We start from the raw sequence: 13,319 nt of genomic DNA on the forward strand, positions 1-13,319 counted from the left end.
CCAGCTACTGCCACCCGCTGCTCCCCGGCCAGGCGTAGCAAGCTCTCGGGGCCTACTCCCCCCCTCCCCCCCCTCCCGGAACAGACCAGCCTCCCCTCGGATCCCCCTTCCCGGCGTCCCCCAGCCTGCCGGGAGCTGGGCTTTATCTTGCCTGGAGCCCCCTCTTAGTTTCCATAAGCCGGGTTTTGACCAGTAACTTCCGCGGGGGGGGGCGATAATCAGAGTTGGGGGTACCCCCCAAATAGTAGGTATGGGGGCCAGCCACCACAACTGGGAGGGTGCCCCTCAGCCCTCAATTATCCGGCAAGTACTAGAGGGAGTAGTTGTGGGCCAGCTCGCCCAGTGTGACTGGGCGAGGGGCGAGCCCCCCACCCCCCCAGCCCGTGCCCTGATTGTGAAGGTGCCTTGGCCTGTGTTCTGGGGAAGGGGGTCAGCCTGCAGGCGGATGTGTGCCTGCACCTGTTCGGTGGTGGGACAGGGGTTGGCTGCCCCAGGGGAAACCCTCCATTGCCCTGGACACCCCCCACCCCCCCCGCAGTAACGCCCGCGGGGTCTCTGGCTTGGGTCCCCGCAGCGCTCTATCAACCGTCAGGGATATGACGAAAACGAGGACTCTTCGGACGTGGAAGAGATCGTGAGTGTCAGGGGTTTCAGCCTGGAGGAGAAACTCCGCAGCCACCACTACCAGGGGAACTTCGTCCGCGTCATGGACGGGAAAGGTGAGTCCTGCCCAGTGCCGTGTCCCTCCTCTTCACACTGTCCTCTTCCTTCACAGACCAGCCCAGCTCAGGCCAGCTCGGGCAGCGGTGCGGTGCGCACACGTGGGAAAGCTGTGGCTGGTTTGTATTTCGCGCTCCTGTCCCCCATTCCAGGGGATCCGGTGACGAAATGAGGCTGAGCCATGGGGGGGAGGGGGGAGGGTGTGGGCTGAGGGAAGGGTGCCGGGGGACGGCCAGGGTTAGGGCTGGATAACCCTGTGGGGCCTAGGCCAGTTCTCTGCTGGCCGGCCCTGGGGAGCCCTGGTACCCCCTTAGCCTGGTGTCCAGGGCCCAAGCTTGAGGGGAGGGGGCTGTGCGTCTTGGCCCAGGCCGTCGAGTCCGCTTAGCTTGGCTGTCTCCTGTGCGGCGGCTCTGCTTCGGGCTCTCCTGACCGCCCGGTGCAATCCTGGCTTCATCTTCTACCCAGAGCGCTCTCAGGGCCCGTACCTCCCTTCGTCCTTCTTTGCCCGTTTGCCCCGGCAGCCCAAGCTTCTAGGGGAGGGGAGGGATAGCCCGAGCCCTAAAAGGGTGGGAGAGGGCTAGCCCTGCTTTGTGGGTTTCTTTGCGGCCGGCTCTACCTGAGCCTGTCGCCAGGGCTGGGACAGCTCCCTGCGCAGGAGCTCGATATCCCGGACTGACTGCCCGGGGCCAGCCCCCTGCCGCAGAGGCAGCCGGCTCGCGCACTTTGAGGGGAGAGTCTGTGCCTTCGTAGCCCCAATTTTAAATCCTCTTGGCATTTCCTTTCTTGATCACTATTTCCCCCCTTTCATCCACAAAGCCTTTCCCTTTTACCCAGATGCCTTTGATTCATTTTGTCTGGACTCTTCTCTTAAGTCTAACCCATCCTGCGGGAGCTGCGGAGACTTATGCCCGCTTCAGCCTCCCCAGCAACCCCGGTTTTGCCTCCGGTCTTGAGTTTTCGTGCCGTGCCCCAGGGGCTGGGCCTAGAAGGAATTTCTTCCCATCACCCTTCCCCCACCTTTCCAACTCTTTAACTTGGGGGTGGGAAGAGGGGCTGCATGCAGTCTTTCCTCCATTTAGGGATCTTCTAGCACCTTTGGTGCGGGGAGGCCTGGACTGGCGTCTTTGAGTGGCTGACCTGGGGAGGGGAGGTGTTGGAGTGGGGGTGGGGGCAGGCGCCAGCCACCAAAACCCCTCCCTTAACTCTTTGGACCTGAGGAAGCCATGACCTTGGAGGGGAGGGGGCTGTGTCTTTTCTGTGGATTCTGCCCCATTTGTAGGGGACTTTGGAGACTTGGAAGGGAGTTCCCGGCCTGGGTGGGGGAACTGAAGAATGTAACCCCTCGTGCTGAGGCAATGACTTGCCCCAGGTCATTTGGCTCTGAAGCCTTCCGCCTCCCAATCCCAGCCTCCTCCGCGGGGATCCTGCTTTCAGTTGTTAAACTTCTGTCTGGCCACTTGAGTCGGGGATATTGGAGCCCCGAGACCTGCCCCCCCCCACTATCCAGACCCTGGTGGGGAGCGTTGGGGGGAGGGGAGAGAGTGAGTGGCCCTGGCCTGGGCCTGAGTCTTTGCTCAGACTTCTTCCACCTCACTGCTCCCCGGGCCCCTGAACCAGAGAAAAGGGCTTATTCATCCGTCCCTAGGGCTGGGCTGACCGGAGTGACATTTGCCTGGTGGGGATGGGCGGAGGGCGCGTTGGGGGTGGGGGGTGGGAGGGACCCTCTTTCTGGGTTCTCTGCTTTGATCTCTTCCTCCCATCTTTCCGGGGCTCCCAGGAGTGGCACTGAGGCAGGTGTGGGGCGCAGAGGAGGGCATTTTTGTCCTGCTGCTCAGCTCTTTCAGGGCCAGTTCTTTAGGGAAACTGAATGCAAAGCCTGTTCCTGGAAGATGGGGGTGGGGTGGGGGTGGAGAAGCAGGTCTCTGGGGCAGGACTAGATAAACCCCAGATGGGTGGCGGGGTGGGGGCCGAGGATGCCCACCTGTGGCTCTTGAGAGACTTCCCTGAGACTTCGGGGCCCCTTCTCCAGCTCCGGCCACCCCCCCTCCCCCAAAAGGCATCTCGCCTTGCCTCCACCAGGAGAGAGGAGCCATGTGCTGGCTCGGGCAGGATCGTCACTGTCAATGCAAAAGAACTGTACCTAAACTCGCCGGTTATTTTGGCACCAAATACATAGTTTCCAGGGAAACGGCTCTCTTCCCTCCCCTTCACTAGGCAGGCAGTTACAATAAGGCCTGCACAGCTCCCAGGCTACAATGGGAGCCCTCCTCCCAGCTCTCTCTCCTATTCTGCCCATCCATCCAGGTGTCAGGCAGGGATGGGGAGGGAGGGAGGGTCCCTGCCTGGGTTTAGGGCTCCGCCCCGGATACTGGCCAGAGCTCGGGCTTCTTTCCACACCCCTATCCATCTCCCCCCCCCCACACCTCAGGGTGTTTCATTGACAAGTTCTGACCAGTGGGTCTAGGAATGACTGAGGAGGAAGGGGGCAGGCCGAGCCCTGCTCCTCTGGGCCTGTTTCTTTAGGCAGCTGCCATCTCCCCTACCTGATGCCAGGCAAGCCTTGGCTTATCATTCAGCCGGGAGCTGGAAAAGGTTCTTCGAAATATCGATTTTAGATTTAGAAGGAACCTCACAACAGCTCTGGGAGAGAAGGGCTATTATCATGCCCATTTTACAGCCGAGAAAACAGAGGCAGGCAGAGGTGAAGTGATTTTGTCAGGAGTGTTATAATAAAAGGAAGGCCTTCCCCTCCCCCCCCATACGCCTATTAGATGTAGATGGAATATAGAGAGAGGGTCAGGAGTTTCTCAGGTGGGATTTGAACTTGGGTCTTCCTGCCTCTGGGCCCATCAATCTCTCCACTGTGCTACCCAGCAGCATTTCTCAAAAGTCTGCTGCGTATGAGGTACCGTGATAGGTCCTAGGACTGCGAATACAAAATGAAAAATAATCCCTACTCTCAAGGAACTTACATCCTCTGGGGGAATATAACATGTCAACCGAGAATTATGAGGAGGAAGGAGAGAGCCCTGAGGATTATGGGGATTGGGAAAGGCTTCCTGTAGGATATAGCACATAAATTCTGCCTTGAAGGAATCCAGGGATTATAAGAGGCAGATGTGAACAGAGGGTGCATTTTAATCATGGGTAACAGCCTGTAGCAGAGGTACAGAGGTTAGAGATGGCCAGACAGGCCAACTGCCTCCTTTGACCTAAAAAAGAAACTGAGGCCCAGAGCTCTAGGCTCAGCAGCTAGAATCATACTGGGGAGGAGGGGGGGGGTTGGTAAATGGCCGAATGGGAATTGCCTTCATTCCTTTGTGTATTGATTGACTTGCTTTACTCCAAATGTTCAGATTTCAACTTTGAGTACGTACAAAGAGAAGCCCTCAGAGTGCCTCTGGTCTTCCCAAATCCCGATGGACTAGGAATTAAGTAAGTCGATGTCATTACATGTTTTCTCCCTCCCCCCCCCCCCCCCGCCTCTTCCTGGCAGCCAAGTTTTCTTCCAGTGGGTGAAGGGAATGAACGAGGGGTGGCCCTTTTGAGGAGTAGCTGGCCCCGGCCTAGAAGGGATCCTTAGCAGCATTTTCTTAAGTACTGTTTATTTGAATCCGTTTCCTATATTCCTGTACGTGTCCTTGTTGTTTCTCTCATAGCCAGGGCCTGGCCCAGCTGGTGTTTGTTTGGCTTCGCACCCCCAGGGGCTCTTTTTAGATAACCCCAGACCAACAAGGCTTCCTAGGACAGAAGCTGAGCTCCAGAGTCCTAGGAAGTCTCATTCTGAATTTTGGTAGCTGAGAAAGGGAGCTACGAACCCTTGCCCCATAGTGAATAGCCCTAGAGAGAAAGGTGTGAGGTTGCCAGAAGACCACTTCCTAGAGGAGGACCTCCTGGCCCTGTGGATTCTCCTTATCCCTCCTCTGTGGATTCTGGGTTTACCTTTCTCTCTCTCGGGTTGTTTGCTAGGGGGCTTGGGTTCCTATCTCCCTTGTTGGCCTTGCTTCCTCTTTCCCCCCCCTGTTTACATTCTTTCACGTTGAGATCTGTCAAAACCCAGAAAGAGAGAGAGGGAGGGGAGGGGAGAGCAGCTGGATGGCTGGGCTGGGAAAGTGGAGGCTGGAAGAACTGGTTTCTGCCCTTGGGGAGGGAACAGAGGGAGGAGGTTCCTATGCCATCATTCAGATCTCTTGTGTCCAGCCTCTGAACTTTGTTGGTTAATTCTAAATCAGCTGCAGCATTATTAATTCATAGTTTTTTCAAAAGAATTATTATTATTTGGCACATCCAAACTTAAGAAAGTGATGGAACCAATATTAATGATGCAGATCGATCATAAAAGTATGTCCTACATGTATTCATCTGAAAGAGCCAGTAATTTCTAGTTAATGTGGGACAAGTTGCCTAAAGGGCAATAACCTGCAATGATAGAGGGAGTTTCCTCATTTGGAAATGCCTATGCCAGTGAAATCACAGAGCCTGTCCTTGTAGCCCCCTGATTAATTACTGCCACAACCATTATGGATAATGAAGACAAAACCCTTTGAAGATCTGCAACCTCCCCTCCTCCCCGCCATAATCTCTCGGGGCCCCATGGAGGGGTCTGATGGGAATTAGGGTAGGGGATGGGAGTTAGGAGAGGAAGTCTTAGAGGGAGAACTATATATGAAAGGTCTGTGGACCCCCAAGGGAAGCCAGGTATTTAGCTCCCTGCCCCCAGTACATCTCTGCCTGTGATTCTGTGTCGCTTCAGGCAGTGACTCAGTCAGCAAGCTTACTGTGTGCCAGGCACTGGTGTTAGTGCTGAGGATACAAAGTCAAAAGTCACGCAGCTTACATTTGAAGGAGAGACAACATATATTTCCAATGTATAAACTAAAGAAGATACAGTAAAACCTGGGAGAGAGTCAAGGGGTGAATGACAAAGGCTCCTTTTAAGATTCTGTTCAAATAGGGGCAGCTAGGTGGCTTAGTGGATAGAGAGCCAGACTTAGGTTCAAATAAGACCTTAGATACTTTCTGGTGGTGTGACCCTGGGCAAGTCATTTAACTCCCTTTGCCTAGGCCTTATCGCTCTTTTGCCTTGGAACTGATACTTAGTATTGATTCTAAGTCAGAAGGTAAATGTTTAAAAGAAAAAATGTAGTTCAATAAGCATTTATTAACTACCCACTATGTGACAAGCACAATGCTAAGCTTTGCCCAAAGAGGCAAAAGACAGCCCTCAAGAAGGTTACAATCTAAAGGGTTCCCCCTGAATCTTAAAAGAAACAAAGAATTCAAAGAAGTAGAGGTCAGTAGTGAGAGTATTCTAGGTAGAGGGAATAGCTGATGCAAAGATACTGAGGTGGGAGATAGAGTATCATGTGTGAGGAACAGCCAGTCATTCTAAGTACCCTTCCACCCTCCAGATCCTCAATTCTTAAAGTCCAAGCCTTTTCAGAGGTCTTTGAGGTCAAAACTCTTTGCATTAGAATAAGATGTTTTCTGTTCTCCTGTGGTAAATATGGGTTGATGGAACCTACAGAAAAAGAAGCTCTTTGGGAGGGCATTAATAATTTTGAAGGTTATCAAAGACTGTCAAGACCCAGAGATTTGAAAACTGTTGCCCTGTATCTATGATGTGATTCCTGCCCTCTCCTTTTTAAGCTGTGGGGCAGGGTGGGAAATCTATAAGCACTCTTCAGGATTTGATTTGGCCATAGCTGATCAGGTAATTGATGGGAAAGGAGAGAGAATAGCCCAGGTAGGGGCCATCTCTAAAAGAGAGCAGGAGGTGTGTGTCGGGGAGGCAGCTTCGTGGCTCAGTTGAGAGCCAGGTCTAGAGAGGAGAGGTCCTGGGTTCAAATGTGGTCTCTGACATTTCCTAGCTGTGAGACCCTGGGCAAGTCACTCAACCCCCAGTGCCTAGCCCTTACTGCCCTTCTTCCTTAGAACTAAAACACAGGTGAAAGGTAAGGGTTTTAAGAGAGAGAAAGAGCAGGGGAAGGTGCTAGCAGAAGAAGAGAAGTGACTTAGGCTCCTAAGTGGCCATTCCTATATTCCATTGACTGGTCTGCACCAGTCAGGTCTGGGTCACCGGAATACCAGAAGTTTTTGGGAAAATTGTTTCCTCCCCAATTCTGTATTTGTACCCGGTTCAGAGCCCATCTGGAATACAGCGTTCGGTTCTGGGGGCCCTTCCAGTTCAGGAGGGACGTTGACAACTGGAGATTGTCCAGAGAAGACTTGGGGAAGTCGGTGGGAAGAGTAGTATAGTGCTTGCTGATTTGTACTTAGCCCCTAGGTTTGACATATGACTGAGGCTCTTCCTACCAGCGTGATCTTGGGCAAATCCCTCACCTGGCTGGGCCTCAGTTTCCCCATCTGTAAAATGAGTGCATTGGAAAAGATGGCCTCTGAGGCCTTTTCTAGCATTAAATCTTATGACCTGAGCTGTAGTCCTAACTCCTCGTGTGACCTTTGGGCAAATCATGCCATCTTCTACATGGGTCTCTGTTTCCTCATTTGAAAACGGAGGGATTTGGACTAGGTCCTGGTGTCAAACTCAAATGGAAACAAGGACCACTAAACGCAACATAAGTATCCCAGGCCTTAGCCAACCGCATATTAACATCATTTGGGTTTTCTTGGTTTTTTAAGTTAATTTTGTTCAATATCCACATTTTTATCTGGTCGCTGGCACCCTGGCAGGCTCTGGACCAGCCTGTGATTGTGTAAGACCTCAGGTCATGCCATAAAGAACTGTTTGGTGGAGAATCTGAAGGGGGATTTCCAGAAGGAATGAGTGGAAATTGCCACGAGGCCCATTTAGGCTCCACCTTAGGGAGAACTTCCTTTAAATGTCTCCAAGTGGAATTGGTTGCCTCGGGAGATCTCCAGGCAGAGGTGGGCCAACCACTTGTCGGGTATATTTGTGGGGGGCTTCCTTTCAGCCGTGAGCTGGAGTGAGAGGGCATTGGGGTTCCTGCTAGCTCTGAAATACCTGGGCCCTGTTAACTCAGTCTCCTTACCTGGTATCTTTTGCCACCCCCAGGATGCCTGACCCTGATTTTACCGTTCGAGACGTCAAACTCCTAGTGGGTAAGTCGCCTGGCTTTTCCTTATTATGTCTTGGAGAGAAAGCCCCTGGGTACCCCGGGGAGGCAGGGACGTCTCCTGGGAGGGGATGGGGAACAAGAAAAAGGGTTTGTCACATACAGTCCAGCTGGTGGAGGAGCAGGAGACCGAAGGGAATGAGTGGCCCCTGGTCTTACGGATGTTGCCTCCATCTTTCTCTAAGAGACAGCTCTGGGGGCTCCGACACCAGCCTCAGGGAAATCAGGCCTGGGTATGTGGCTTTGGAGTTTGGTGGCTTTCGGTGTCCAGCAGAAGAAGAGCAAAATACAGAGGTCTGAGCTTGGAGGGGCCCCCAGACCCAAAGGGCTCAGGCCTGGAAGAGATCTTAGAACCTAAAGTGTTAGATGGGGGAAAAGCCTCAATACTGGCAATGGTCAGAGCCGGGAAAGTCCTTAAAATTGGGTCAGGGCTGGGAGAGCCTTAGAACAGGGAATTTCAGAGCTGTTCAACCCTCCAGTTTTTACAAACGCATTCTCCTGGCCTACCTTCCTAGGACTTCCTAGCTCATGGGTCTCCTCAGGGCTTAGGAGCAGTCTGCGCCTGGTTTCTTCAGGTCCCTGGCAGGTGGCCCTTTCTCCATGGAGGCTCCATACTTTTCAGCTTCAGGGAGTTTATCCCTCCTTTTCCTCAGTTTCCTCATCTTTGACTGCTATTTGAATGGATCAAGTAGTTATTCCCAATAGGATATTGACTTGCATTCAGCTCCTGCTCAAATTGTGGCCTTTGTCTGGGTTCTAGGAGGCTCTCAGAGCTTCCTAAAAATTGTCTTTTAAGGTAGGGCTGGTTCAGTGGATGGAGAGCCAGTCCCAGTGACAGGAGATCCTGGGTTCCAAGCTGAACTCAGACACTTCTTAGTTGTGTGACCCTGGGCAAGTCACTTAACCTCTGTTACCTAGCCCTTACTGCTCTTCTGCCTTAGAACTGATACCCAGTATTGATTCCAAGATGGAAGGTAAGGATCTGGGAAAAAAAAAGTCATATTGACCTTAGACACTTCCTAGCTGTGTGACCCTGGGCAAGTCACTTAACCCTCATTGCCTAGCTCTTACTGCTCTTCTGCCTTGAAACCAATACACTGTATTGATTCCAAGATTTTTATCTTAAAAAAAAATGTGTCTATTGCTAGGCAGAAGTGAAAGGGAGGATGGGTGAACAGGTGTGAACTGGGTGGGCAAGTGTGTCAAAAAGAATCAGTTTGTAGATTATGGAAGACTATTCCAAAGACTCAGAAGCAATTGGGAGTTTGTGTGCCATATTCTGATATCCCTTCCAGGTCGTGACTCTCCCCACTGTGGGTTCCATATATTGCGGGTTGGCATAAGAAATTAAATGGGATGGGGCAGCTGGGTAGCTCAGTGGATTGAGAGCCAGGCCTAGAGATAGGAGGTCCTGGGTTCAAATCCAGCCTCAGACACTTCCCAGCTGTGTGACCCTGGGCAAGTCACTTGACCCCCATTGCCTGGTCCTTACCACTCTTCTGCCTTGGAACCAGGACACAGTATTGATTCAAATCAGAAGGTAAGGGTTTAAAAAAAAAGACAGGTTGGAGTAGCTGGGTGACTCAGTGGATCAAGAGTCAGGCCTAGAGATGGGAGGTTCTAGATTAAAATCTGGCCTCAGACACTTTCCAGCTGTGTGACCCTGGGCAAGTCACTTGACCCCCATGGCCCACCCTTAGCACTCTTCCACCTAGGAGCCAATACACAGAAGTTAAGGGTTTAAAAAAAAGAAAAAAGAAAAAAGAAATTAAATGGGAATCTGGGGGGGAGTTTTGCAGAAACCACAGACAACACATAAAGGCTTTGAAATTCAGAAATGCAGAAAAGTGTATTATATCATATCAGCAGATTTTATCTTTTAATAACATAAATATGCTTGATTTTTTGATTAAAGTTTTCACAAAGAATAGGAAAGCCAGCAGTGGACTCGCGAAGCTTATACGTTTGAGCTCTCTTAGTGCTGACCTACATCTAGCCTCTGACTTAACCCAGATTTAACAGTCAGATACTAGAAAGACCCCATAGAAGAAAAAGAAAGAAAAAATTCCAGCATCTTCTTCGTTGCAAAAGGGGGGCCGAAAAATTGTATTTGGATTTTCCAGATCACATCGACATGCTGTGCCCCTAATGCCCACGATATGGGAGGGATGCCTGGATACAGTGGCGGGCAGGTCTGGGTTCATTAGAGAAGACTTCTCGGAGGAGATCTCCTAATTAATTAATTCTTTTTTATTTTGCCTTGTGATCGATTTGATTGTTTGAGCTGTGTCGGCAAGGACCAGGGTGTTGTGGAATGGCCGAAGGGAAGGAGCCCTTTAGTTCCAGGCATGGCTTTGGAAGGGAAGGAGGATGGCAATGAAATGACCTTTTACAATTTTATTTACCTATTTAAACATTTATCTCTTCTCCTTCTCATCATGTCTCCTAACTGAATGATGAAAGAAAAAAAAAAAAGATGAACCAAATCCTCCCACCAGATACTCAAAGTTTGACAAAATAGATTCCCCCCTGGGGCAGCTGGGTAGCTCAGTGGATGGAGAGTCAGGCCTAGAGACGGGAGGTCCTGGGTTCAAATCCGGCCTCAGACACTTCCCAGCTGGGTGACCCTGGGCAAGTCACTTGACCCCCATTGCCCACCCTTACCAATCTTCCACCTAGGAGCCAATACACCGAAGTTAAGGGTTTAAAAAAAAAATAGATTCCCCCCTTGAATGTGGCCCAAAATGACGTGACTCATTCAGGATTCTGTGTGCCTGCCTCCAGCTGGAGAGGGGCACCGTGTCACAGCTCTGTCTGTCTGGATGGGTGATTTAGCCATGCAGCGAGCAGCATTCTAGTTTTTCCAAGCTCACGTTGTCATCGTGTGAATGGCGCTCTCTTCCAGTGCCATAAACTAGTGGTCTTCCCTGTTTCCTTTGAAATTGTCCTTTCTTGTGGCCAAAAAAACCCAACTCTTACCTTCTGTCTTAGTATCAACCTGAGATTGAAGAGCAGCAAGGGATGGCCATTGGAGGTTAAGTGACTTGCCCAAGGTCACCCAGCTAAGAAGTGTCTGAGGTCAGATTTGAACCCAGGTCCTTCAGACTCCAGACAGAGCACCCTCTCCACTGTTCTGCCTAGCTCCCCCTCACCGTAATGCTCCATGACGTTCCTCTACCATGCTTGTTTTAGCCATCCCCCAACAGGTGTTTCCAGTTCCAAAAAGAGCCATTATAAATATTTTTGTAGTTCCATGGAATTTTCAATTCAGCAATCAATCCGCCAACAAGTGTTTGTTTAACCCCGACGGAGTGTCAGGCACTTTGCTAAGCCCAGCAGAGAGGAAGAAAAAGCCAAATCGGTCCTTGGCCTCTAGGGGCCGAGGACCTGTCCAGAAGCAGGCACTTACCAGGTACACCGAGATCTCAAGGAGGAAAAAGGGAACCAAGGAGGGGGATGTGGCTGGAAAGGAAGCCAGGCGTTCCCAGAGCTGGAGGGGAGCCAAAATATGGAGTGATGGATGTGGGGACCAGATCACTGTGGTACGGCCGGACGGTGCGAAGGGCTAAAGTGTCCTGATCGTGGGCAGGTCGGAAAGGGGAGCAGCCGGGGGAGCCCAGCCCTCGCCACCCTTCTGGCTTAGGCTGGTTACTAAGACCAAGGGAAAAGCTAAAAAAAAAAGTGCTCCTCTGCCATGAATTATTGCTTCAGTTTCCTCATTGATCTTCTAGTTTCTCTAGATCTCTCCCTGCTCTAACCCATCCTCCAACTGGGCTACCAACATGATTTTCCTAAAGCATGGAGAGTGGTGACCAGTCACTTCCTGCCCTAGTTCAATAAACTCTAGTGGCTCCCTATTACCTCTAGGATCAATTATCGTCTCCTTTGTTTGGCTCTTTTTTTTTTTTTTTAACCCTTTCCTTCTGTCTTAGTATCAATTGTAAGACAGAATAGCAGCAAGGGCTAGCCAGGCAATGGAGGTTAAGTGACATGTCCAGGATCACACAGCCAGGAAATGTCTGAGGCCACATTTGAACTCAGGTCCTTCTGTCTCCAGACCTCATGCTATATTTCCTCTGCTACCTAGCTGAGCCTTTAAGAAATCTTTTGAAAGGAAGAGGAAAAAAGCCAGCCGAACAAAAGCAAGCAACCCACCAGGGATGGTATTGCAAAGACTTAGTTAGCCACTTCTGCAAAGCGGGGGAGCAGGAAGAATGACATTTTTTTTTTAAACTTGATCTCTGATTTCATCCATGGAGGCAACTTCCAGGGAGAGCCTTCTCTGGTCCTTTTCTGAAGCGGAAGAGAGAGGTTAAGTGACTTACCTAGGGTCACACAACCATCATGTGTTCCCAAGTGAGACTTAAACCCAGAATCCAGCTCTCCCTGACCAGTAGTAGTACACTGGGCCGTCTCCTCAAATAATAAAAAAAAAACATTAAGTATGTTGAGGGGGGCAGCTAAGTAGCACAGTGGATAGCGCATGCACCAGGCCTAGACTCAGGAGATCTGGGTTCAAGTATGATCTCAGCCACTGGCTAGCTGGGTGATCCTGGGCAAGTCACTTAACCCCTTTGTCCAGCCCCTGCCTCTCTTCTGCTTGAGAGCTGTTCCTAAGACAGGAGGGAAGGTCTTTTGTTTTGTTTTTTAAAGTGTGCTTTGCTGACACTGCTATTCTCCTAAGGTAGGCGGGAGAGTGATAGGGGCTTTCCTGGGTCCAATCGCTGCCTCTTTCTTGGAGGGGGTGGGGCTGACCCCTGCTGATTAGGAACCCAGAGTCTGGAAATGTAGCTGGTTTCTGGAAATCTCTCCCCCAGTGTGGCCTGATGGGGGCCTCTTGCTGAGTTTCAGAATTTCTAGGAGCTGTTAACTAGAAAGTTAGGTGTTAATTAGTTGGGATTTCCCTGTAGACTTGCTTCTCTGAAATGCTTTCTCTTCCTTTCCTGGGGCTATCCTGCCAAAGGAAGGGGGAGGCAGGGTCAGTTCCCCTGCCCTTTGACCCCTGGCCCTCTGGCTGCTGGATTGCCCCAGCTTTGGGTAGACTGACTTCCTTTGGGAGAGCTCAGGAAGGTGTGAAGCCTTCTCTTTGTTTCTCTGGAAGGTGAATTATCCCCCTCTAGTGTAGCCTTTCGGTAAATTGTTATTTAGATTTGTTCTCAATTTCCCATCTGTTTTTTTCTTCCTTTTCTCCTCTCTTGCCTTCCTTTTTTCCTTCCCTTTCTCTCTCCTTCCTTCTCTCCCTCCCTCTCTTCCTTTTTCCCTTTCTCTTTCTCCCTCCTTCCCTCCCTTCCTTTCTTTCCCTTTTCCCCTCCTTTCCTCTCCTTCCCTTTCTCCCTCCTTCCTTCTCTTCCTTTTTTCTTTTCCTCTCCTTCTTTTCTTCTCTCCTTTCCTCTTTTCCTTCCATTCTTTTTTCTTTCCCTTTGTCCCTCCTTTCTTCTCCCTCCCTCTCTTCCTTCCTTTTCTTTCTCCCTCCTTCCCTCTCCTTTCTTTCCTCCTTCCTTC

General features: G+C 50.9%; 1 protein-coding gene across 1 annotated transcript in view; it reads left to right on the forward strand.

The window, feature by feature from the left end:
* Window positions 1-250: 250 nt before the first annotated feature.
* Window positions 251-13,319, forward strand: part of LOC123256856 (lysine-specific demethylase 2B-like) — a 26,999-nt gene continuing 13,930 nt past the window's right edge. The window contains exons 1-4 of the mRNA XM_044685412.1: window positions 251-400; window positions 575-719; window positions 4,077-4,155; window positions 7,757-7,803. Coding sequence (XP_044541347.1) covers window positions 251-400; window positions 575-719; window positions 4,077-4,155; window positions 7,757-7,803 — 421 coding nt within the window. The remainder of the gene's footprint in view (window positions 401-574; window positions 720-4,076; window positions 4,156-7,756; window positions 7,804-13,319) is intronic.

This window comes from Gracilinanus agilis, chromosome 1 (assembly GCF_016433145.1).
Source record: "Gracilinanus agilis isolate LMUSP501 chromosome 1, AgileGrace, whole genome shotgun sequence".
NCBI lineage: Eukaryota > Metazoa > Chordata > Mammalia > Didelphimorphia > Didelphidae > Gracilinanus > Gracilinanus agilis.